At 46.2% G+C, this 26525-nt stretch overlaps 1 protein-coding gene across 3 annotated transcripts in view; it reads left to right on the forward strand.

Annotated features, from left to right (window-relative positions):
• Window positions 1–178: 178 nt before the first annotated feature.
• PRKAA1 (protein kinase AMP-activated catalytic subunit alpha 1) overlaps window positions 179–26525 on the forward strand; it is a 32817-nt gene continuing 6470 nt past the window's right edge. Inside the window, exons 1-6 of one of the 3 annotated variants that reach the window (XM_028517373.2) lie at window positions 179–327; window positions 15891–16032; window positions 17720–17813; window positions 21425–21569; window positions 23265–23352; window positions 25622–25846. In XM_028517373.2, the coding sequence (XP_028373174.1) occupies window positions 201–327; window positions 15891–16032; window positions 17720–17813; window positions 21425–21569; window positions 23265–23352; window positions 25622–25846 (821 nt within the window). In that variant the 5' untranslated portion in view covers window positions 179–200. Of the gene's footprint in view, window positions 328–8730; window positions 8737–15890; window positions 16033–17719; window positions 17814–21424; window positions 21570–23264; window positions 23353–25621; window positions 25847–26525 lie in introns of those variants that run through there. The other 2 variants (XM_036020181.1, XM_036020182.1) reach the window with 2 other exon arrangements.

Consider the following 26525-nt stretch of genomic DNA (forward strand, 5'->3'; position numbering starts at 1 on the left):
AGATGCGGGCGAGCGCGGGAGACGGTTCCCGCCCCGCCAGGGGGAGCGTCTGCGCCAGCGGCGGCGGCGGCGGCGGCGGCGGGGCCTCGGCGGGCTGCGCTGGGCGGCGGCTGGCGGCGGGGCCCCCCTCCCGCGTCCCCACACCCCCGCCCGCCCCCGGCGCGGCCCTGCCCGCCCCCTCCGCCCCCTCCCGCGGCGCCATGCGCAGGCTCAGTTCCTGGAGGAAGATGGCGACGGCCGAGAAGCAGAAACACGACGGGCGGGTGAAGATCGGCCACTACATCCTGGGGGACACGCTGGGGGTCGGCACCTTCGGCAAAGTGAAGGGTGAGGACCCCCGGCCGAGGCTGGGCCGCGGCCCCGGGCCGGCGACTTCTGCTCCGCGCGCCGCTTCATCCCCCACGCCCCCTGCGCCCCGCGTCCCCGGGCTCGACAGCCCCGCTCCTGCGTCCGGCGGGCGCGGAGCCCGAGGCCGCGGCCGGCCGGGGCCTCCCGGGCCGGTGGGGTGGGGCGGGGGCCGGTCGCCATGGCGACGGCGCCGCGGCCGGGGGCTCGCCCGCGCGAGGGGCGGAGACGCGGCGGGACGAACTTTCCCAGGTGCGGGCGGGGGCTCGCGGCGCGCTCCGCCGGGGCGCCCTGGTTCGCCCCGGTTCGCCCCGGCGGGGCGCGCTCGCTCGGCTCGGGGCCAGCCCACCGCTTCCCCGGCATTTCTCGGCTTTGTCCGCGTTTCCGTCCTGTTCGGGGGGCTGTCGGCGTGCCTGCCTCGGCTGATTCTCCAGTGTGGACTGTGTCCCCCCAAAGTCAGGTTGCTTTAGGGGTAGCTTACCCAATTGGAAAAAAAAATGGCCATCCTGTCGGAAAGGGTGACTAATTATTTTTCGGAGCAGCCGGTGCACAATAACCTGGTCCTGTGTTTGCGATGCCTGGTTTCTGTTCTGAGTGCAGACTCGCCTGCAGCGTTTCCGAGGGACCCCCTTGCAGTCCCTGCGCCGAGCCCGACCCTGGCAGCTCCTGCGGATGTTGCACCCGGATAGTGTTCACCAGATCGTTAATGGAGTCCCTTTCCCTCTGTTTTCACTGGGCACTTAGGTCTTAGTACGCAATTTAGTGCTCATCATGTGAACTTTCTTTTTTAAAGTGTGTGGATTCTCTTACTCGTGTGTTTCAAACAGTATCCTGCAAATAGCAAACTTGTTTGTTCTTTGGCCCATCAATTTAGGCTCAGGAAGTTTAACTGAAAACTTTGTGAGGCATAATTTTTGTCTTTAAAACATTTGACTTTGTTAGCAGGGAGGCAGAGGAAAAAAAGTATGACACTGACCAGAATTCATGCCTTGGCTTTCCAGGAGTAGCCTGTGACTTGCAGGTAATGTTCGACCGGAAGGACAGAAAAGTTGTGCAAGTCTGTACAGTGAATTAACTAACTGAGCCTTGTTCTACTAGAGTTAAATAAACACTTTCTGATTTTATCTGGGGATGGAACAGGAGAACCCTTCCTTCTTTTGCCCTTTCTCACCCATAGAACCGAAAAATTGCTGTAGAGCCGCACAGGGAAGCAACTGTCGAGACCTTCTGATGAAAATCAGCAGGGCCAACGATGTACAAAAGCAAGAAGCAAATGGCAGAATAGGGTGATAGCATCCATGCGGGTGGGTCTGTGTTAGGTCACGAGATGGTCGTGTTCCCGAGGTTATTTGTTTATTTTGGTGTGCTGTCGCTTTGCTGGGTAGCAGTCGCAGACTGCTTTTAGTTTACAAGTAGTGGTAAGAAAAGCTCGTTTGTCCCTCCCCCCTGCCCCAAATGGTGGTGGCCAGTGGCCGTGTTGACGCCTTCGCCCCTTCCACAGCTCTGCTTGGGTTGGGATGCTCGTTCTCCTAGTACAGACCTGAGCAGAATCAGGTCTCTTTTTTTATGTTTTTTAAATTTGTTAGGCAGCTTTTGGCATGGCAGATAGGAAGGCAAGAGGAAATTTTTTTTGTTTGTTTCCCGGATCCGGTCTGTGATGCGGTTGTGGCGTGAGCCACAGTGACTTGCTGTCCCTCACCCTTCCCTGCTCCCCCTGTGCCTCACCGTCCAAGACGGCAGCTTCGTCACATGTAGTGGGGCCAGTGTGAGCCGCAGGATCCTAGGTCTCATAGAGACGGCTCAGCTTGTCCGTAGATGCATCACTGGGTGTTGGTCAAAATCCTTAACGAGTGCATTTGTAAGTTGTTAAACTGTTGGGGTGCTTTGTGCCCCGATAGAAAATTCAGCGCAGCCTAGCGAGAACATCTCTTTCTGCAATTCTTTCTGGAGGAAATGTTGGTGTTCCTCTCATGAACCTCATCGGCTCTTCCAGTCCCTCTGGCCAGGGATGCCCTCTGCCACCTGGCTTGGGCTTTGGTTCCTAGGTAGGCACTGGCAAGGGGAGTGGAGTTGCCCTTGGAGGGATATGGCCACTCGTGTGTGTGTGTGTGTGTGTGTGTGTGTGTGTGTGTAGCAGGTGGGGGAGGGGGACCTTCTTCTGAAGTACTGGGATAGTGTAGGGGGACAGGGTAGATCCCCAGACAGAAATGGATATTCTTAAGAGAGAAGGATATAGATGCTCAGTGAACAGGCAACAATAGCTCCTCTAGTGGTGATACCGGCAAAGTACACTAGCCTTAATGTGACAAGAATTCTTATGAGAAATATGATTAGCCATTTATTTCACTGGAGATAATTTGGAGTAGAAAGAGCTTTTAAAGTTAGCTAAACACACTGGTAAAATTAACGTAGAAAAGGAATCTATGAGGGAACTGTAAATTCATGATGATTATTTTGTTTCCTATTACAGGCTAAAAAAAAAATCCTTTGGTAACTTAACCCTGACTTTTTGAGAGGAAAGTTTAAACAGACAACTAGGGTTAATTTGGAACTGTGCTTGAATTGTCTTTTGTCACTCCCAGGCCCCCACACCTGTAGTCAAGGTGTCAGTCTCCCCTCCGTGGCTGGTCCACGCCCCGTTCCCCCAGGTGGACCAGTACGAGGGCCCCACGAACAAAGACTCGGAACAAAGACTCGCGGGAGGCTGCAGGCAGTCAGAATGGCAGTGTCCTGTCAGCGCTCCCAGAGAAGGCTGCCTTTGCGTTGTTTGTGCATAGGATCTATTTAGTTGACGAGTATTTCCACATAAAACTGCAATGTCAGTTAAATAGGTGAGTGTTTTCTTTGTAAATGAGTCACAGGGCAAGTTATTTAAACATTTAAGTAAAAAATCTATGAACTGTATACATCAGCATGGGTGAATCACAAGTATATAAAATTAGGTCACTAAAGTGGAAGAAGTAGAAGGATATGTATGCTCGATATTTATGTAAATTTAAAAAAACATGCAAAAACTTACATTGCTGGTTGGAATACAAATTGGTATCATCCCTCTAGAGTGTGACGGTATTTATTAAAATTAACGCAGTAATTCAACTTCTAGGAATTTATTCTGTATACTCCTTTGTGTGAAATAATGGGTCATTCATTGCCATATTGTTTGTAAATGCAAAAGATTGGAACTAACTTTCTAATAGGATTATGGTTAAATTATGGTTTATTCATATAGTGATATGCCTTGCAAAAATGAAAAAAAAAGCAAGAGACTATATAATTTAAGAAACAGTTTCCAAGGTGTATGTTTTTTTTAAAGATTTTATTTATTTATTTTTAGAGAGGGAAGGGAGGGAGAGAGAAACATCAATGTGCGGTTGTTGGAGGCCATGGCCTGCAACCCAGGCATGTGCCCTGACTGGGAATCGAACCCGCGATGCCTGGTTCGCAGCCCACGCTCAAGCCCCTGAGCTACGCAAGCCTGGGCCCAAGGTGTATGTTTTAAAAGGAAAAATAAGGGGGTAATAGAACAATGCCTATAGTATACCTTCCATTCATGTACAAAAGCAGGGCAGCTATGTATCTAAGTGCAAATACTTGCTCCTGTATAGAGTGTCTCTTTAAAGATACAAATGAAACGGTGTTACATTAGTTGTTCAGGGGAGGGGAAGTAGGTCGCAGGGAGACATGTCACTGTGTATCCTTTTGTACTTTTGAAGTGTGTGGTGAAAGAATACACAAAATTAAATTGGCAAGCTAAGCATGGGAAAACAATCTTCCTGTATTGTTTGTGGACTCATACTTATGGGAAAGGCAAACACCACATTCAAGAGAGGGGTTACCTCTGGGGAGAGAGGGAGGAGGCGCATCTGGGAGGAGCCACACTGGGCTTCAGTTGTACTGTCTAATGCTTGAGCCATGCGGGGGGGGGGGGGGGGGGGCAGTGAGACATGGATGCGTGGCGTGCCTTTCAGGGCGCCTGAAATGTTTTGTAGAAAGGTAGCTTTCTCAAATTTCCACGTATGGCTGTTAAAGCTTACCCCTCTCCAGGATGGTTTTCTTCGCTAGTATTTTTAGTTGTGAGATTTCTATCCTTTCGATTTTAGAATGGGGATGAAATCGTTAGGTGATTAGAATATTCTCAGTAGATATTTCTGTCTTTGTGGGTGGCATCTCTCTCCTATTTAAAATCCTCTCTTTCAAAGTATGATCTTGATTCAATTCAGGATTACGTGTCTGATTAGAAGAGCGTTTGTTACAATGTCCCACAGTGAGACAGAGTTCCCTTTGGAGAGCAAGAGAGGGTCTCGTTAGCTAATATTTAGGTGACAGCTCTGCCCCTCTTGGGAGGGAGACGGGAATTCCGGTAACCTTTGCTGTCAGTGGTCTGCAGATGTCCTGTTTTGCCCGGAAGCCGCACCTCCGCACCACTGCAAAGCAGTGCAAGTGTGGAGAGGAAAACTTGGGGCTCTGGAAAGGGGGGCATCTCAGCCATGCATCTCCTGGCACGGTCCACGTATGGCCCTGACTGATTAGGGAGGAGCACTTAATTTGGCTGCAACTGAGTTTCGTCGGTGGGGAATCTCCAGTCTCGTTTTGAGAAAGCTAGGATTATTGCGAGGCTTAAATGTGACCATGTGTATTTCCTAAGGTGTAAGACACTATAGTTCCGCAAGCATTATGCTTCTGAAATTCTAACATTGAAGTATTTCGGTAACTGAGTTCAAGGCAAATATTTCTGTTCCTGTAAGTAACGAAAGCACAGATTATCGTAGGATGGCGTTAAACTGACGAGATGTGCTGGGAAAAAAGAGGGAGGAAGAGAGTGGTTAGACTGACTACTGCCCACTCTGGGAGAGTCATCAGTGTGGGGGCATTGTTGTAAAACCTCAGGAGGAACAACCTCTCCAGTTAAGACGTAGACAACTTTTAAGGGGTTTCTTTACTACTGGGCATTTTAGAGCCTTTCCTGTTACTACGCATAGCGAGCTTCTTTTTTAAAAGTATTTTTAATTGATTGTGCTATTACAGTTTTCCCAGTTTTTCCCCCTTTACCCGCGCCCCCCCCCCCCGTCCCCTCTAACATTCCTTCCATCTTAGTTCATGTCCATGGTCGTACATGTAAGTTCTCTGAGTCCTCTGTTTCCTGTACCATTTTTTATCTCTCCCCATCTGTTTTATGCCTACCAATGATGCTTCTTCCTCCCTGAACCTTTTCCCCCTATTCCGTTTTTCCCCCTCCCCACTGGACTCCCTCTGTGTGATGCCTATTTCTCTGGTTCTGTTCCTGTTCTGGTTGGTTGCATAGTTTTTGTTTTCATTGTTTTTCTTTTCTTTTAGGTTCATTTGTTGATACTTGTGAGTTTGTTGTCATTTTATTGTTCATATTTTTTATCTTTTTTAAGGTAATCCCTTTAACGTTTCATATAGTAAGGGCTTGGTGATGACAAACTCCTTTAACTTGACCTTATCTGGGAAGCCCTTTATCTGCCCTGCCGTCCTAAAGGAAAGCTTTGCTGGATAGAGTAATCTGGGATGTAGGTCCTTGCCTTTCATGACTTGGAATACTCCTTTCCAGCCCCTTCTTGCCTGGAAGGTTTCTTTAGAGAAATCAGCTGATAGACAGCCTTATGGGAACTCCTTTGTAGGTGACTGTCTTCTGTGGCTGCTCTTAGGATTCTCTCTTTATAGTTAATCTTGGGTAACTTAATGATGATGTGCCTTGGTGTGTTCCTCCTTGGGTCCAACTTCTTTGGGACTCTCTGGGCTTCCTGGACTTCCTGGAAGTCTATTTTCTTCACCAGATTGGGGAAGTTCTCCTTCATTATTTGGTCAAAAAAGTCTTCAACTTCTCGTTGTTTTTCTCCTTCTGGCATCCTAGTGATTGGATATTGGAACGTTTCAGGTTGTCCCAGAAAATCTTCAGCCTCTCTTCATTTTTTTGGATTCTTCCTTCTTCATTCTGATCCAGTTGGGTGTTTATTTCTTCCTTTTGTTCCACATCGTTGCTTTGAATCCTCGTTTCCTTCTTATCACTGTTGGTTTCCTGAATATTTTGCTTTGTTTCATTTTGGGTGTCTTTCATTTGTCCTTTCATTTTTTGACCAAGCTCAATCAGTTCTGTGAGCATGTTGATTACCGGGGCTTTACATTCTCCATCAGTTAGGTTGGCAATGTCCTCACCACTTAGTTCTGAGGTTTTGCTGTGTTCTTTCATTTGGGCCTTATTTCTTTGTCTTGGCGCACCCGTCTGGTGGTTCTGGTTGATTTTTTCTTTAGTTCTTTGGTTGTCGGAGTTCCATGCAGTTTGATTTTCTGGTGCTTCTGGTTGTTTATTGATGTTAGATTGGTTGTTATCCTCCTTTTGGTTGTGAGAGGAAGCAAAGGGTTTCTACCTACGCCTCCAGCTTGGCCGGAACTCTGGTCTGGATGAGTGTGTCTTCTTTAACTCCTTGGTTGTCAGACTTCCTTGCAGTTCGGTTTTCTGTCAGTTCTGGTGGTTTTTTGTTTTTTTTAATTGTTGTTGTTTTCCTTTTGGTTGTGCGAGGAGGCACAGTGCGTCTACCTACACCTCCATCTTGGCTGGAAGTCCATGAGCTTCTTTTTTTAAAGATTTTATTTATTTGTTTTTAGAGACAGAGAAAAGGAGGGAGAAAGAGAGGGAGAGAAACATCGGTGTAAAAGACAAACATTGGTTGCCTCTCACCCCCCCCACACCCCAACCTGGGGGCCTGGCCCACAACCCGGACGTGTCTACTGATTGGGAATCGAACCAGCAACCTTTCAGTTTGTGGGGTGATGCCCAGCTCACTGAGCCACACCAGTCAGGGCAAGGTTTTGTTTTTGTTTTTAAATTCTGTGCAAACATCTGCTTTAAAAAATCATTTATTGATTTGAGAGAGAGAAAGAGAGCGAGGAAGGGGGAGAGAAACGCTGATTTGTCGCTCCCCTCACTGATGCACTCACTGGGTGCTCCTCGCGTGGGCCCTGATGGGGAGGGGACCCGCAGCCTCGGGGTGGGTGACGCGCCCACGGCGGCTTTGAACGGGAAGACAGATGTCCTTCCCCAGATTTTCTTGATTGTGAATTTTTTTTTTTCCTGTGGAGAGTCTCCAGTCCTAGGGTTTCGTAGAGCATACTGTATGAAATCTATTTTAATAATTTTAGTTTTGTGATTCTTCTAGCCCATAGAAGGTTAGAGGCCCCAGATCAGAGCGTCGGAGAAGGGGCCGAAAGGGTTGGCTGTGGATAGTTCTCGAAGGAGGAGACACAGCTGCAGGGAGCAGAGAACCGCAGGAGCGGGGACCTGCAGCCCAGAGCACGTGGTGCTGGGAGCGGGAAGCCCCGTCCAGCCAGAGGACTCCTCGGATGTCGCCGTGGGAGGGCACAGGGGAGTGAGTGACGTCACGCCCCCGGGCATCTGCTGGGCCCCCGGCTCTGTACAGTGTGTTCCTTGAAGAGTGCACCGCCGTGTGCAGTGCCGTTCGGAAAACCCGTTTTCCAAAGACAGTAGCTCTGTGAACTTGTGAATGTTCATGGTGAATATCATTTCAGAAAACTCACTCCCAAACTGATAAACCTATTGTATCCTACAGCATCCTGGGGCTGTGGGAGCAAAGAGCCACAAACCGGGTGGCTTAACACCACAAACCGATTCCCTCACAGGTCGGGGTCAGCGGGGTCACGCAGCCTTTGGCGAGCACTGCGGAGCCTCCGCGCCTTGCCGCTCCCAGCGGCTGCCGGCTCCCAGCGGCTGCTGGTGGCTGCCCGGGTTCCTTGGCTGGTGGCCGCAAAACCCAGGTCCCGGCCTCGGTCCTCACACGGCCCCCTTCTGTCTGTGTGTGTCTGTGGTGTCTCTTCCTGCCTTCTCTCCTCTTCCTGGGAGGACCCCAGGCATTCGATACAAAGCTCACCCCCAATCTAGCGTGGTTTCGTGTTGAGATCCGTAACTCACCATGTCTGCAAAGACTCTGTTTCCAGATGATTACTTCTGAGATTCCAGGCAGAGTTGAATTTGGGGAGGAGGGAACCTATTCAACCCCCTACACCTGCCGTTGTATTTTATATGCTTATAGTTTATGCCCTTCACTTCTCCTCTGATAATACCTTCGTTTTTCAGTAACTTTTAAATTGGCTTCATACGTAGAACGGCGTCTCGGTGTCTGGTGTTAAAACGGGGCTCGAGGAGACGGGATTCGTCTTCTCACGCAGGAGAAGGGCCACAGTGGCGGCAGCGCCGTTGTGGGCAGCCCTGCGCTGTTTCTCAGATGGGGGAGTCAACTGTTAGCCTGCTGTTCTTTTCAGAACTACAAGACTGTCCATTAAGGACTCCCCTGACATGTTAACTTCTACCCCTTGTGTTTGATAAAAGGGTGTTTATATTTGTATTATTATACTGTATAATGTCCTTTTGAGGATTATCTTTTTTAAAAAGTTTATCACATTTCACTTACCATTTGGAAAAAGCACCATATTTTCAGATGGACCTGGGCTCAGCGTCTGGCTTTGCAGGCCCCTCGCTGCCTGTGTGACCTTGGGCAGGTCAGTCCATCTTGCCCGTGTGACCTTGGGCAGGTCAGTCCGCCTTGCCCGTGTGACCTTGGGCAGGTCAGTCCGTCTTGCCCGTGTGACCTTGGGCAGGTCAGTCCGTCGTGCTGTGCGTCCTGACCCGTGAGGCGCTGCTCCTGGGGCTGCTCTGCCAGGGCTGGTGGGACTTCGAGTCTGCGTGTGTGGGTGCATGCTGGGAATGTCGTGAGTGTTCACTACAGTAAATTGTATACTTAAATTCTATTATATATTAACTATATTTAGATTTTTTAGAAATAGTAATCATTAAACAGATCTGATTGAAATTCAAGTCAATTTAATCCGTGCTCTTCTGCGACCCGACAGTGTTCCCGCGGGTTCGTGGTACTGGTGCCGTCCCTGTCCAGGGCCTGGTGCCGTCCCTGTCCAGGGCCTGGTGCCGTCCCTGTCCAGGGCCTGGTGCCGTTCGAGGAGATGTCTGGCAGTGACCTGCTGAAAATTCACACCACAGTGGGAAAAGGGTTGGACAGCGGGAGCCAGGCATCTCGGGGTTGGCGTTGATGGGGAGGGGAAGGACGGAGCAGGTCGGTGGGTTTGAAGCTCAGGGAGACGGGAGCTAGATGTGGAGAAGTTACAGCTTCTATCTGCGGAACACTTATGTGCCTGCACAAGGGCGCGCTACTGACTCTCCGTGGAGGAGGGGGCCAGCCAAAGAGCTGAGATGAAACTGGCTGGCTATCCCGGAACAGTGAGGGCTGATCAGGTCGGGATGGGGGGCGGGCCAGGGAGAAATGGAAAATAAAGAACCCTAGGAAGGAACAGCTACCATTTTTTTTTTTAATCAAGCACTGACTCTGTGCCAGGCACAATGGACATGCAGACTACTTGACGTATTCCTTACAGTTACCTGTGTGGGATATGCGGCATTCCTATGTTTACAGACGAGTGAATAGGGGGCTGAAGTGGTTCAGTCCGCCCACGGCGAGCATGTGGTGCGCACCCGCACGCAGGGACAGAGCGCAGGTCTGCGTGGTGCGGAGCCAGTGCCCGCGCAGACCGCCGTCTCCCCTGGTGGTGGCGCTGGGCGCGCGGTCCTGCTCCTGGGCAGGCTCAGTCCGCCAACACCTATCCTTGTTTTTGTTTTTAAACTTCCCTTTGGATTTTTTTTTTTAACTGAAAAGACTACAATGTAGTAAGTCCAATTTGAAAAAAATCACCGTGGAATAACTTTTCACATAGTCATTTGCATGTAAATCTTGTCTGCGTGGCTGGAAAATGCAGAATGCCCGGATAAATTTTGTTTGCTCTTTTTACATTTATAAAAATGTTTTCTGTAGTCCTCCTATGAGAGTTTATTATGTTGGAGTAACAATGTTTTAAACTGTTTTTTGCATTTGGTCACTTAAGTTACTTGCGGTCTTCGTTCTTGTACAAGACACTGCAGTAAACATGTGTGCACGTTTTTTCACCTACTTAGTCCTAAATTAAATTCTGAGGAGAGGAACTGCAGATTTTTAGAAAATAAACGTCACCCTCAATACTATTCTAGGACTTTGGTGACTCTTTGTGCCCTTAAAATATTCTTTCAGCTTACCCAGCCATGAACAGTAGTACATTAATTTTCCGTTTAAAGAAAACAAACTAGTCATGACTGAAGAACTAAGTAAACCCCGTCTGTTTGCCTTGTTCTTGCCTCGAGTGGGCGCACCCGTGCGTTCGAACGAGCTCTCTGCAGTTGCTGGCCAGGCACCGACCCCCCGGGCCCCTGCCTCCGTTTTTGTTTGAACTTCAGTTCATGTAGTTAGATTTTGGTGACTGTCCCCTAGTGTTTCAAAAGTGAAGAAGTTATGCCTTCGCACTGCTAATTTATAATTCGATGAAATGGTCATGTATTGGAAAAAAAGTTTTGAGCTATACCTTGATTTCGTTCTGTCTGTCCTTTGGGGGTTACTTGTATTATTATTATTCATAGGTGGGATGATACTCTACTCTCCACGCATGAGTTCAATTTTACTTGGCCTGGTATTCCTTCCCCTCTTATTCCTGCTAATTTCTTCCTCATTTTTTGGTATGTGTTCCATAAATTTTTGTCACATTTTTGCTATAACTTGACTGCTTTTGAAATTATTTTTTTTCCAATGCAAAATTTGTCTGGCTCTGCTCTAATTTCATAACTTCTACATTGTCTTAACTATCACCCTGAAGTAGTTAATAATTTTCCCTAAAACATTCATTTCTTGGGTGAGCTTAATGTGTATTCTCTGCCCCCCTTTTCTTCTTTAGTGCTGTAATTTTTCTTCCAACCCTGTAATTATTGTGGTCACCCTTGGAGGCCAGCAAGGTCACAGAACCCAGGCTGCTTTTGGTTAGCACCATTTTTCCTGGCAGCATGAACTGGCACCGAGTAGGTGCTTAGCACAGAGTAGGTGCTTAGCACATGGCGCTGGGGGAGCACACTTGAGAGGGTGCTTTGAATCCCTCCCGCACTTCCTTATTTAGCAGCAGAACATATGCATCTGTTCTGAATCACCCCAGCTGTTTCTTAAAAGCTGCTTGGGGCTGAAATTAAATGGATTAGAGCATGATATGAGAGGAGACTGGTTGATTTGGGATGGAGTTCAGGCCTGAATGGGTTCTGCTGTAATACTTCCAAGTCTCAGCCTGCCAGTGTTACCAATATTGTGCATGGTTCCCAATGTTTCATCTGTGCAGATAATGGGGAAAGGTTCCTAATAAGTAAGGCAGGGCTTGGAGATTTTGGGGGTCGTTGGGGCCGATGAGATTACTACTTCTTTAGATATCAATAAACTAGATCTCAGAAAGAAAATACTTCTTGAATTGTATTTTCACAGCCAAGTTAGTTGCTCTTAATCACGTCTGCTTGGTATTGGAGATTGAAGAAAGCCTTATCGGAAATAAGAATGTGCTTGACTTCCACAGTTCATTTTTGCTGTGACTCTAGAGTTTTCTTCCTCACTAATTTCACATATGTTTTAGTGAGGTTTTGATAGAAGGAAGTACCAGGCCTGTCCAGAAGGTATCCAGCTATGTAATGTGAAAAATAGAAACCTTTATTGAAGGAGATACAAGATACAAAAAACACTGTATATAAGACAATGAAGCCTCAGTCCCCTTCAAAGTAGGCACCTTGGGACCTCACACAGTTCTCCCCATCGCCATTAGCTGCCCTGTTGTATTTTCCTGAACCTGATCGATGGTCTGAAATCTCTTCCCTTTCAAAGGTGATGTTAGTTTTGGGGAAAGCCAGAAATCACAGGGCACCAAATCTGGGCTGTGGGTGGACTGAGTCACCTGGGTGATTTGATGTTTCACAAAAACACCCCGCATGAGACGGGATGCATGAGGGGGTGCATTGTTGCGATGAAGCTGCCAGTCACCAGTTTCCCGTGACTGCGACCTTCTGAGTCATCTGGATAGTTTCCGCAGAGGAATGTTCGAGCTTAATGCAAAATTTGATGCAGAGTCTGTGTTCTACTCAGTCATTTTGAATGGACGGCCACACAGTACACGTGCTTACCCAACGGTGGTGTCTACCGCCCCCCACTGACTAGTGCAGTGAGGTCAGCATTGTTCACTCATGTGCATTTCAGCCCACTCTCCTTGGCTGCCAGGCTACATCAATGTTGCACAAACCATTCTTGTTACATTAACAATGGCTGGACTTTTTCCAGACAGACCTTGTCATATATCCGGTGCATTCCGTTACTCTGCCATCTTTCAGGAAGCTGCTGTAATTTCTTAGCCACAGATGGTTTTGACATTAGTTGAACTATAGAAAGGGTAGTTAAATTTAGAGTTTCCTTTTATATTATAGTAGCTTGAAAATGGCACTGTATTCTCTGATTCTGAGATAATACTTTCGGTTACAGCGGGCCGGGCTGCAGTCGGACATTTGCTTGTTTGCTTGTGAGATTTGCATTGTAGAGGCGCCATGAAGACTAAAGGGTCTGGTCAAAATGGAAGCTGACCTGGCTCAGTGGATTGAGTGCTGGCCTGCGAACGAAAGGGTCATTGGTTCCATTCCCAGTCAGGACATGTGCCTGGGTTGTGGGCCAGGTCCCCAGTAGGGGGCGCATGAGAGGCAACCACATTGTTTCTCTCTCTTCCTTTCTCTCTCCTATCCCTTCTCTCTGGGAATAAATAAATAAATAAAATCTTTTTTTTTTTTTTTTTTTTTAAGAAAAGGATTGAGAGTTAGGACTATGACTTAAACACTTTGAGTCTTACTTAACAAAGACTTTTTTTCTCCCATTGTGAAATATCTGTGTAATTTGGCCTTGGATTTAACATTATTAATTAAAATATTTAAGCAAAGTAGCAAAGGCTTAAAAAATTCAGAATACAGAGGAGCTACCCAATCCCTTGTGTTGGCCCTCTGGATTGCAGGGCCGGGGGGTGGGGGCAGGAGGGCCCATCACTCATTGTCTTGGTGAGCGTGGTGGGGAGAAATGTGAACTTGCTGAAAACCTCTGAACCTGATCTGTCAGGTTCTCCTTCTTGGGGGTTTGCAGAGATGGTGAGGCTCAGTTCTGTCCCAAATTCCAGATGAAGCTGGAAAGCCTATTAAGATTGGCCTGAGAAAAGTTCTTTGTTTAAGATAATGTTTTTTTTTAAGACTTTTTTTTATTTTTAGAGAGAAGGCAAGGGAGGGAGAAAGAGGGGGAATGAAAGAGGGGGATGTGTGGTTGCCTCTTGCACGCCCCCTACTGGGGACCTGGCCTGCAACCCAGGCATGTGCCCTGACTGGGAATCGAACTGGTGATGCTTTGGTTTGCAGGCCCATGCTCAATCCGCTGTGCCACACCAGCCAGGCTAGATAATGTTTTAAACACAAGAAGTATAGAGTATCAGTATTGAGTTTTGAACTTAGAAATAGTAAAAAAATATTGTATTCATCTGCTAGGGCCGCCAAAACAAAATGTTGCTGACTGAATAGCGTTAACAGCAGAAATTTATTTTCTCACCGTCTGGAGTCTAAAGCCTGAGATCAAGGTGGCAGCAGGTTCGGTTCCTTCTGAGGCCTCGCAGCGTGGCTTGCAGAGCACCCCCCCCTGTGCTCACAGTGTCCCACGTGTGCCCCTGCGGTCTCTCTGTGTGTCCAGATTTCCTCTTACAGGGACACCCGCGAGGTGGGGTTCCGGCCTACCTGAATTGTCTCATTTTAACTTAGTCACCTCTCTGAAGGCCCTGTCTCCGAATCCTGTCACATTTGGAGGTATGAGGGGTTAGGGTTTCAATATGTAAAGTTTGGGAGAGACATCAGGCAGCCCATAACAAATGCAGATACCGAAGGATTTCCTGTTACCATTATCATAATTTTTGGCTGGTAATGATCCAGATTGCCAGGGAGAGGGAGAGCTCTCTGATAATGGTCTTACACACTGCGTTCTAATTTCAAAAAGAGCATTTTCTTCCTGTAAAGCTAAAACCCTAAATCACATACTTAAAAATTAAATTTTTTTGTAACGTAATACATGTAAGCTTTAAAAGGTCAAGTAGTGCTAAGAGGTGTATTTATAAAACAGAATTCCCTATCCCCACTTTTAGCTCTTAGCTGTTTCTTCTTGTATTTGTCTTTTTTTTTTTTCAGACCTCCACATTTCTGCCCTGGCTGGTGTAGCTCAGTGGATTGAGTGCCGGCCTGTGAACCAAACGGTCGCCGGTTCGATCCCCAGTTAGGGCACATGCCTGAGTTGTGGGCCAGGTCCCCAGTAGGGGGCACATGAGAGACAACCAAACACACGATGTTTCTCTTCTTCTCTTTCCTTCCCTTCCCCTGTCTTAAAATAAAGAAATAAAATCTTAAAAAAAAAACCCTCCACATTTCTAATTAATATATGCCTGTACACAAGCTATCTCTTAATTCTTATTGATGGGCTTTTTATGTTGACTTCCTGTTATGGTAGATGAGGATATTCTCTTATACCTTCCCTCTACCCCTTCATTCTCCTAATAACCTTATATCGTTCTTTGAAAAATCTATATTTTATGTTTTCATAATTGTGACTGTATAAAAACTTTGGGAAGCCAACATCATGACTATATTTTCTACAGAACTTTTAATTTTCCTTGAGTTCTTCCCTCATTTTTTCATTTGTTTCATTTTCTTTGAAACTAAGTTTAAATTCCCCACATCCTCAAATGTCTCTGTAAATTCTGTCAGTGCGATATTCCGCACTCCCACACCCGGACAACTCTTGTCCGTTTTCCCCTGTGGAAGTAACCGTCTCGGCTTCCCTGCAACATTTCTGTTTGGGTCTGTTGCCTCCCGGCCTTCTGCGTATCTGTTAACCTGGGACTTTGCTCCTTCGCCACATTGGGGATCCTCTTCGTTTTCCTCCTGTAGTGGGTACCGTCTTCTTGGTTCTGGAGAAAGGGTGAAGTTTCTGGAGACTTTGCCTCTATAAAAATGTCTGAATTCTATCACCATTGAATACCAGGGCATTGCATTCAAAATTAAAAGATAATCGTTTAATTTTTTTTCTTATGTTAAAAAATGGAGACTACATGCTCACAAACCAAGTTTTAAAAGGCTCATGGGGTTACGGGTGGGGAGGTTGCTACAGCGGGAGGGTGGTTTGTGGGGTGATGCATCTTCTGTGTCTGATTGAGACAGTGGTCACACCATGGTCCACCTGTGTTAGAATCCGCAGAACTGTACATCAAAAGAAAAAATGTGTGTGTGATTCAGCTGATATGTGTGAGATTATAGTTTTAACAATGAAAAATAAATGAAGAGAACTTAAAAGTGCAAAAAAAGAAGTCTCTCATCTTTCTCCCTTAGCCTTCCAGCCTCCTGGAAGGAACCAGTGCTACCGGTTTCTTCTGTGTTCTCCCACTCGGTCACTCCTGTAAACACGGGCAGACCAGGTGGAGGTGAAAGGGAGTTCAGTTGGCTCGAGTATTTTCTGAGGACGCGAGGATGACTGCCCTTGGAATACGCCTGCGTAAGTACCCGGGCAGGCCTGGCACTGACTCGTGAACATGCTTCCCCCCTCCCGCAGTCGGCAAGCACGAGCTGACCGGGCACAAAGTCGCTGTGAAGATCCTCAACCGGCAGAAGATCCGCAGCCTGGACGTGGTGGGGAAGATCCGCAGGGAGATCCAGAACCTCAAGCTCTTCCGGCACCCGCACATCATTAAACTGTAAGCTCTGATTGTGCTAACTGCAGTCCTACCAGTTTTTCCCTTGTGCCTGTTACCTGGTTAATATGAGAGGTGAGGAAGATGACTGTCACCTCCTGGTGGGATGACTGTCACCTCCTGGTGGGATGACTGTCACCTCCAAGGGAAGGGAAGGGAAGGGAAGGGAAGGGAAGGGAAGGGAAGGAGGATGTTCTGGAGGATGCTGAAGTTTCTCCCTGTTCGTGTGTGTTTGTCTAACCCCATTCCGTGTCACTTAAGCCTGTGTTCCCGTGCTGCCCTTGTGCTCCTCAGCAGTCACCTTTCCCATCCTGTCTCGTCTCCTGGACCCCTGCCCTTCTGTGGGTGACGTGCAGTGTCCTGCGCGCTGCAGAACCGGCAGCCGTTTGCTAGGACAGCATCCAGCCAGAGTCAGTGAGCCTCGCTGGGGTTAATGCAGCGAAAAGGTTTTCTCCCCTGTTGCTTCCATCTGATAAAACAGAACTGTTTAGGAGATCAGGCATCCAATATTTCAGAAGGGCAGTAACATTACTGTTGTTTCACAGTCGTAGGGTTTTCAGATGATTTATTTACTGCTCAGCTTTGCTCTACAGACCGTAAGTTAAAGCTGCTGCGACTTTTGTGCTGACCTGGCTGACCCCCAGTTGGTTTCACTCTCACCTCTTCTCACTGACTGAGGGGCTGTGGTTTCAAATAGTGCCCGTGTGCTGATGACCCCTGAACATCCCCGTCCGCTTTGAAGCCGCTCCCCTTAACTCCGGCTCGTGCCCACCGCCTGCTTTAGTCCTCCATGCGGATGTCCACGCAGCACGAGAAATTCCACGCGGCTGAAACTGAGCTCTCTGTTCCCCTCCCAGACCTGCCCTTCCCACAGTTTTCACCATCTCAGCGAACGTCCAGTTCCTCGGGGTGGAAACTTAACTTCCCGGCTGCTCTCACATCCACTCTCCATCCCATTTCTTGCGTCCAGCTCCTTCATCGCCATCAGCCCCGTCTGAGTTGCCTCCATGTTGCGCAGGGACGGCTGCCGTGGCTCCTGCATCCACCTTGACTGCCTGTGGTCAGTTCTTCCTGATGCTGCTGCCACAGCTAAGGTGTGACTGGGCCAGACCACACACCTGCCTTGTTTAAAACCTTCCTTTCCCTTGGAGTAAGAGCCAGAGCTCTATCATGGCTCGTAAGGTTCTCTGTCCTCAGGTCTCCAGTTACCTCTTCAGCTCCACATCTGTTTCTCTCTCCCAGCTCACCCTGCTAGCCTTCTTACCATTGCTTGAACGTGCCAGGCAGGCTCCCGCCTGGGGGATGCCCTTTGTGCTTGCTGTTCCCTCTGCCTGGGTCACCTTCTTTCTAGGCAGTGGCACAGTTGACTCCCTGACTTCCACGAGGCTCTGCTCAAATATTGCTTTATCCGAGAGGCCTTCCTTGAACGCTCCATGTGAGAGATGACCCTGGTTTGCTCTCTTTCTCTTCCTAGCATGTTCCACTCCCTGATGTATTGCCTGTCCATTTCATGTTTGTTGCCTGGCTCCTAGAAGGTGAGGGACAGACAGGAGGGCAGAGAAGTTTTGTTTCCTGCAGTTTCCCCAGCTCTCAGTGCAGTACCTGGAATATTGTAGGCACTTAGTAAATATTTACTGAATGAATGGACATGCATGTTTTAACGTTGGCAGGCAATGTTTTCTCTCACCAGGTACCAGGTCATCAGTACACCTTCTGACATTTTCATGGTGATGGAATATGTCTCAGGAGGAGAGCTATTTGATTATATCTGTAAAAATGGAAGGGTAAGCAGTTCCGATTTAATCCTGTATCTGTTTTGTAACTCCCCTTGTCCCTTACTAGCTTTAAGATACTAGAAAGCAGTTTTGTTAAGAGGTCTATTTAATAATCTTTTCCCTTAGTGATATATTTGTCTAGAATCATAGGTTATTAGAGCTAGTAAGGACCTTATAGATTATTTTTGTAGTCAGTTTACAGAGATGTGGAAAGGGGGACTCACAGTGTATATATTTGCTCAAGGTCATGTGATATATTAATGACAGAATTGTAATGAGACCCCGGAACTCACGATCCTCGGACTTCATGCTTTGGGGCCTACAAATGCTTTTAATATATTGTCTTAAAGTTCTGTATATATTTAATCCTTACAAAATGTTCTTCAATACTTAAGGAGCTAGGTCGTGCTGGCTGACCCTAGCCGCCTTTAAGTTGCATTCCTTTCTTGGTTTCAGAAACCTGATGTACCTAAAGTAGCAAGTACAGGCTCCATGAAGGAGGTAGGAATCAGACGGAAAGAACTTGGAGTTGGAAGGAGCTTTAGCAGACAATTGAGCAGTGTCTTAAGTTCCAGACACAAAAACTGAGCCCCGCCCCGCCCCCACCTGTTTTCACACCCAGGCTGTGTGGCCCCCAGAAGCCTCTCCCGGGAAGAGCCGGGTCTGGAACTGCGAGTCCTTTCTGTTTCCTTCCCGATCTAAGTCCTTCGCATCCTTCGTTCATTCATCCTGCGTAGCATATGTTTACTTTCGTCAGACTCAACTCATTCCTCAAGTTAATTCTGATTAGCCATTTCCTGACATGGTTCGTTTAAATTCTAGATATTGTACTTCTCTGTCCACTGTACTGCCTCCCCCTCCCAGCCCTCTGTCCTTTTCTGCCTGGAAAAAATGGAAACAGGCACAAGTTGAAGTGGAATCTTTGTTTTTTTTTTTTCTGTTTTTCTTTTTTTTGGTCAGTTTGCTTTGTGGGGATTTCCTTCAGTTTTTATCTGTTGCTTATTAAACTTTCAGTTGTCGTTTTTCTATTTCAAAGATCTTGCTTGCTTCCTGAAATTTTCTTTCTTTCAATAGCCTGTTTTTTTCCTCCACAAATGGGATCCTCTTTATCTGTCTGAAGATGACAGTTACGTTTTTCCCCGTGTTCCCTGCGCTGTTCCTGTACGCGCTGTGCTCCCTGTCTCACCGCGCTGCCGTCATTCATGTCATTGGTCTTCGTCCTCTGTGCATCGGCCCCTCCTCGTGGGTCGCCCCTTCCTCGGAGAGTGCCCCTTCCTCGGAGAGGGCGGCAGTAAATGCCGAGCTCCTGCGGGTGGAGCTTCCTGACCGGCGGGCCTCTGCGTAGGCCGATGAGGTAGCGACCTGGCCATGGTGTTGGGACACACCAGATGTCAGTGATGATGAACATCTTTCCCTGGACCAGATGGTCGCTCCGGAAGAAACCGTCCGAGCTCCCCGAGAGCGCCAGCCTAGCGGCCAGCCCCCTGGATGGGGCGGAGGCTGCACGGTGTTCCTAGTGCGTCGTGTGTCCACTTTCACCGAATCCCCCCGTCTTCCTTCTGGTGCCCCGTCCCTGCCTCGGAGTCCCTGAGGACAGAGCTGGGTCAGCCTTACCGAAGAATAAACTGCGGGTCGCCTTCCCTAGCAGAGGGGAGTTTGAAGTTTCTTTCTTCAGCCGGTGGTCAGCCCACCTCTCGCTCCTGCCTTCAGAATCTCCCAGCACTTCCGACCGCTGAGTGTGCCGGCGGTCTGTGCAGAGGCAGGTCGGGACGGCTCTCCACCCCACCCCTGGGGGCGTGTGTCCTGGGCTCTTCTGGCCGGTGGCATGTTTTACCGCTGTGCACCCGCTCTCCACTGTGGCCCCTCTTGACATGCCGTCCCTCTCCGGTTCTGTGTGTCCTCATCTGATCACGTCACTTCCGCCGTAGTAGTTCCGGGAGCGGAGACAGACGCCTCCGCCGGCCGCGTGCAACCGGAAGTGTGCTTCGTCTTCTCTCGTCTTCCGCCGCAGTTTCCGCCTTCAGCCGTGCTGCTGTGTTTATTATTATTGACACAGTATGGTCTTCGTTTTAGTCGCCTATCTGCTTGTGTGACCGCTTACCTTTTGTTTAATCCGTTAAGTTTTCTTCTCTTTCACATGTGGAACTCATTCTTTATTTTATTTCGTATATTGGATATAAAGTATTAAAAAAATGAGCCTACATTTCTTCTAGAAGTAAAGGTGTTAGATTGCTAATGCATTAGTATTTTTTTGGAAGAAGGACATCTCATAGCACTTCGGTAGTTTTAATTCTGCATTAAAAAATTATTTCATCTCTTCTCCCGGATTGTCCTTGTCATTGAAGGTGTGCAAGTCTGGTCCGAGAATGGTCATTTGTGACCTGTGTTACAGACTGCGTATTAGACTCCTTCGCCCAACGGAATTGATAGCTTCTTATTAACTATGGCTTGTCAGGGGCAAGCATGTCTAAGTAGTGATGATGGAAAACACGTAAAATAAGAAAATGCAGAAATAGAGATACATGGAAAGAGGATATTTTATTTTATTTTATTTTATTTTATTTTTTATCCTCGCCCAAGGACATTTCTCCATTGCTTTTAGAGAGAGAGAATGGCAGCGGGAGAGAGAGAGAGAGAGAGAAAGAGACAGACAGACAGACAGACACTGATATGACAGGGGAGCATTGTCTGGGGTTGCTGCACATACACACCGGGGGCGGGGCCTGCACCCGCATCAGGGCTGTGTGCCCTGATGGGGATCCAGCCTGTGGCCCGTGCTCCAACCAACTGAGCCACACCGGCCAGGCCGGAAACGTAATTTTTAAAAGAGTGTTTTAAAAAATGTATCTGCGGGAAAATGGAGACAACTGTCCTTGAACAACAATAAAAAAAAAGAAAAAAATTAAAAATAAAATAAATATTGACCTAAAAAATGTATTTGCTGCATTTTTTCAGTAAGCAGATTAAAGATAAAGGCTTTTATATTTTTACAAAATAAATGAAATTAGGGTTTTCTTTTGTTAAAATTGAAATGTCTTTTATTTCAGAACATACAATAAGATGGTTGCTAGCTAATTCATTAGCAGTGCTTAAATGTTAATTCCTCATGCAGCTTAAAATAGTATCCCCACCACAGTGTAACTCTCTGTGTCCTTATCCTGCTTTACTTTTCTCCAGAGCACTGTCACTCGTTCATTTAATTGCCTGTTTTTATCAGCTGTGGGAGGTCCTTTGTTTTATTTGTTGCTGTGTATCATTCAACGCCCCGTGGCACAGTGACGGTGAAACGTTTTGACCTCACGGGGGAAAGCACGCCTAGTTTCCAGCGGAACCTGGCGCGAGCTGAGCTGGCTCGTGGGACGGGAAGGAGCGCAGGCTGGGGCGGTGCGTCAGGGCAGTGCTGACGCCGGTGGGCTGGGCCTCCGGTTCGGTTCCAGGGCCCCCCTGAGCGCGCCTGTTCCGGGCTGCGTGGCCCTCCTCTGCATTTCCAAAGTATCTGACAAGTGAGGTTCATTTGGAAGGGTTCGTGCATTCCTGCAGTTTTATAGCTTGGGGAATTGATAGGTAGAAGCATTTCTTGTGAAAGACACACCTTTAAGATGTCTCTCTACTTTTCTTAGCTGGATGAAAAAGAGAGTCGACGCCTTTTCCAACAAATCCTCTCCGGCGTGGATTACTGCCACAGGCACATGGTGGTCCACAGGGACCTGAAGCCGGAAAACGTCCTGCTGGACGCTCACATGAACGCGAAGATCGCCGACTTCGGTAAGGGGTTTACGGCTTCCTCTGGTCACTGCGGTTAACGGACGTGCGTCTTCAGATAACGTTTACTTTTGTGTAAGGGACCGAGTTTCCCAGAGTAGTGTATCATCACCGTTCAATTCACGAGCACGTATACAAAGGAGAAAATGAGGAATTCTCTTTTCTTAGCTCTGTGTCTTTAAAATTGAGTTTTGTGACAGTAGCTAAACAATTTAAGTTGGTGGCAGTAGAGACATTATTTGACAGAGCCTGTTAGGGTGAAGGAGGAGTTAGCGACCTCTTACCAGTGTGTCCTTTTGATCAGTTCTGGAGAGAGAGGAGAGAGCCTGGGAGGGGGTTATGCAAGCATTGAAAGCCAGAAGGTAAACTATATGAATAAAATTATTTTAGGGAAAAAAGGCATTTTTTTAAAGTCTGATGCTAGTTTTTTAAAAAAAATTATTTATTTTTTTAGAGAGGGAAGGGAGGGAGAAAGAGAGAGAGAAACATCAGTGTGGTTGCTGGGGGCTGTAGCCTGCAACCCAGGCATGTGCCCTGACTGGGAATCGAACCTGCGATGCTTTGGTTCACACCCCACGCTCAATCCACTGAGCTATGCCAGCCAGGGTGAAAAAAGGCATTTTTTATTTTATTTATTTACTTTTTAGAGAGAGGGGAAGGGCGGGAGATAGAGACGGAGAGAAATGTGGACATGTGAGAGAAACATCCATCAGTTGCCTCTCACACGACCCTAGCTGGAGACCTGGCTCACAACCCAGGCATATACCCTGACTGGGAATCGAACCGGTGACCTTTTGGTTTCCAGGCTGGCACTCAATCCACTGAGCCACACCAGCCAGGACAAAAAACGGTATTTTAAATGATAGAAAACCAATTTCAACTTGAGAAAAATGTAATTTCAGCTTGAGGAACATTATATGGATCATCAAAATAAATTTACTTGCCCTTTATTTTTTATATAAATTGTCATCAACATTATTAAATCTGAGTGAAAAATGAATCTCTGCAACTTTCTTTTGCTTAGCTCCAGTTCAAATCAGAGGAGAGTCTTATATTTTCCTCAGTTTTGAATATATATATATATTTTTCAGTGTATAGAGATTCACTGAGTAGTGCCAGCCAGCCCTAAGCTATTATTTTTTGTTTTGTTCTTTGGTAGTTGACTACAGTATTTGATTTTCTTGTACCACAACTGTGATCATCATTTTCATAGAGGACATTTTTGAGAAGGCAGAGGTGTCTTTTTGGAATAAAGCTATGAGGAAACTCAAAGCTTTATTCAAAGCTTTGATTTCTGAAAAAGCTTTGATTTCTGAAATTATTATATCTTATTAAAGAATCAGAACAGGGGTTAAGAGAAACTTTTAATTCTTCTACTCTGTTCTACATTTTTCCTTAGTAATTTCTGTACTAATAAAATTTAAACATGAAGTTTATTCTAGTAAGCACAATAACTAATAGCTTAGTATATACACATTAAATTCCCAAAGTACACTAATTTTAAATGTTGAAGTACATGACAAATTTTAGGGCATAGTGGCAAAATATTTGGGAATGGAAAAGACTATAGAGTTTTGTTGGAGCAAAGAGTAAAGTGATTTATTTCCTTAATGCAAACTCACTTGTATTGTTTAATGGAGTTTTGCTTTTATTTGTGTCCTTGGGAAATCCTGAGTAATTGATTTTGTGCATTTTCAGGTCTTTCAAACATGATGTCAGATGGTGAATTTTTAAGAACAAGTTGCGGCTCCCCCAACTATGCTGCACCAGAAGTAATTTCAGGAAGGTAGTATCTCACGCCCCTGCCCTCAGTGCATCTGTGATGGTCGTCTTCGCCTGGGTTTTGTTAGGCTGGAGTGCCTGGAGTGTTTAATTTTGATGAAAGGAGAGAGACTTAAGGGTTATTCTTTTCTTATCCAGAAAATGTTCTGTTTTAAGAATAAAACATTATAATTAAGGACTCCATTTATGGAGGAAAATGTTGGTATGCAAAGTCAATATTATATTAAAGTAGTTAGATGAGAATCCTTATTTTCCTGGTAGAAGAAGTTGAAGCTTTAACAATAGCGAGTTTAAAGATAGGTATGACATTAAAAACTTGAATAATACAGAAATACCTAATAGTTAGAGTGATTTACTGTTTACTTAGATGAAGAATTAATAGTATAGTGTGTAGCTTTAATTTTTCAAATAGATGGTATTTTATTGTGGCTTAAGGTTTTAGGATAAGGGTCTTGGAGAATTGGACTCAAGTATTAATAAAATCTTCAGACTCCGTTCATTTTGAATTTCATTTAAAAAATCTTTTAGAGACTGCAAAATTATTTTAAAAAATGTAACCTCTCAATTTACTAACCTAATGTTTGAGAAGATGAGAATTTTTGTAAGGTACAGCTTTTTGAATAGTTTAGACAACAGGGAAATTTAAATTTTTTAAGAGTAATTGTTCATTATACCACTGAAATTCAAAACAGAAGGTTGATTTTGGTTACTAGTTTTTATAATTAACTTCTAAGAACTTTTATTTAAAACATATTTCTTTGTCTGAATGTTTCACATCCAGCTTAATTCACAATGCAGAGATATTACAGTGCTTTCTTTCTATGTCCGTAAGCTTGCGTGCCTAGCCCTCTCAGAGAGGTTATATTTCTGTCAAGTCATTACTAGGAATAAGGCAGAAGTGTCCTAAATTTAGATTTATCAAGCTTTATCATTTTATATTAATGTTTAAAATTCTTTTAATAACTATTCCATTTGTGTGGTCTCAGTTCTTTAGGGGATAAAACAATTCAGGGCCCTGGATACTGGGGGCGGGATTAAATAAATAGACACAAGTTATTGTAGTTACACATGTATGCAATGGGCCATGAGTGAAGTCTGATTTTCTTGGTTTGCATAATGCCTTTCTGTGAGGTCGTGTGAATGGAAACTTTTACTTTCAAAACAGTGCTTATTGATCAGTACAACAATTTATTTGACAGTTTAAATTAATCCTTTCTCTGAAGCCCGACTTTGAATGGGTTATCTAACTAGTCTGCGCCTGGGCTGGCCGGTTGGCTACAGTGTATTGCCAACAGAGTTGGCTATGAACCAGTTAGCCCGGCTTCCTTCCCCAGCCTCAGGCCAAGGTCGCTTACTCCCTGCTCTGTAACCAAGCTGTGAGGCCTTTAAATTCAGTGACGATATGCTTGTTCAAGGTTTGGCCTTATTGGTTGGATCTCATGAGGACTGTAGTAAGGTAGTGAGGACAGAAGTTTAGCTACAGTCTGTAACTTAAAAAAAATTCTTGACTTTTGTTTCAAAGAAAATACTGATAGAATTAGTATAAAATCTTTATGTGTGATATTCAGCAGTGATTACACGAACTATATTCTGACTGATAATGACAAGGGGGGACCCCCTAAAACCCAGAGTTTATTTATAAAAAATTGTGTGTTTATTCTAACACGTTTAAACCTCAGCCACCCTCAAAGCGCTCTCTATCCGATGCAGTGCGCCCACCGACGTGGTTTCCCGCGGCTCAGGGCAGTTTTTGAACTCGTCAGCTGTGATGCCTTTTAGTGCTTCTGCCGTTTGCTGTTTCACCTCTTCCACTTCCGCAGAATGTTTCTCTTTGAGGACTTGTTTTCATCGGGGGAAAGAAAAAAAGTTGCTTAGGGCGAGATGGGGTGAATAGGGAGGGTAGGGCCCTGGGGTCGGGCTGCTTTTGGTCAGAAACTGCCGAACACAGCTCGGGGCGGGCAGTGCGCTCGTAAATCACCCGTCAGGACGTGGGCAGGCGTGGTGAAAGAGTCTTCCAAAGAAGTTCACTGAAGCCGAACGCAGCCTTTCACAACAACGCCAACAGGTGCACCGATACAGATGGGCTCCTAGCACACTCAGCTGATGGGGGAGCCTGTATTACCAGGGGCCCACCTTCCAGAAGAACCATAATTCCAGGTTTTGTGGGGGTTCCCCCTTGTACTTGTTCAGTATCCATTCTTCAAATTTTTGCACAATGATTGACTCTTAAGTCAGCGATGACCACTTAACCCTGTGGGTGTTTCCTGTTGCAGACTGTACGCAGGTCCCGAGGTAGACATATGGAGCAGTGGGGTTATCCTCTATGCTCTGCTGTGCGGAACCCTCCCATTTGACGACGACCACGTGCCAACCCTTTTTAAGAAGATCTGTGATGGCATCTTTTACACCCCCCAGTATTTAAACCCTTCTGTGATCAGCCTCCTGAAACATATGCTGCAGGTGGACCCCATGAAGAGGGCCACGGTCAAAGACATCAGGTACTAAGGCCGCTCGCGGGTGACCAGGTCCGACAGTACCGGTGACGCCAGTGAGGTGAAAGAAGAAGTTACAGGACAGCATGTGCTATTTTTGTGTTAAAAGTAGTGTATAGACACATTTATTTAATTTGTTATATAAAAATACACACTGTACTGGCTACCTTAGGGAAGTAGGACTGCTAGGAGGGAGGACTTGCAGTTTTTACATATGCATCTGTGTTTTGAAATGATAATAGTGAACATTACGTTGCTTTTTTTTAAAAGATTGTATTTATTTATTTTCAGAGAGGGAAGGGAGGGAGAAAGAGAGAGAGAGAGAGAAATATCAATGTGTGGTTGCTGGGGGCCGTGGCCTGCAACCCAGGCATGTGCCCTGACTGGGAATCGAACCTGCGACACTTTGGTTTGCAGGCCCAAGCTCAATCCACTGAGCTATGCCAGTCAGGGCAAATGAGGACATTTTAATAGTCATTGACATGCATTTTTTGTAGTAGTAGACATTGAATCACATATGAAATTGCTGTTTTGTAGGTAAAAAGTCTGTCAACATGGCCATTTTCATATGGTTCAAACTAATAGCTTAAATAAGACAAAAGTGATGGTGACAAATTTACTTCTCAAATTTTTAAAATATATTTCATTTTATTTCTAGAGAGGGGGGAAGGGAGGGAGAAAGAGG

This window comes from Phyllostomus discolor, chromosome 3 (assembly GCF_004126475.2).
Source record: "Phyllostomus discolor isolate MPI-MPIP mPhyDis1 chromosome 3, mPhyDis1.pri.v3, whole genome shotgun sequence".
NCBI classification, from domain to species: domain Eukaryota; kingdom Metazoa; phylum Chordata; class Mammalia; order Chiroptera; family Phyllostomidae; genus Phyllostomus; species Phyllostomus discolor.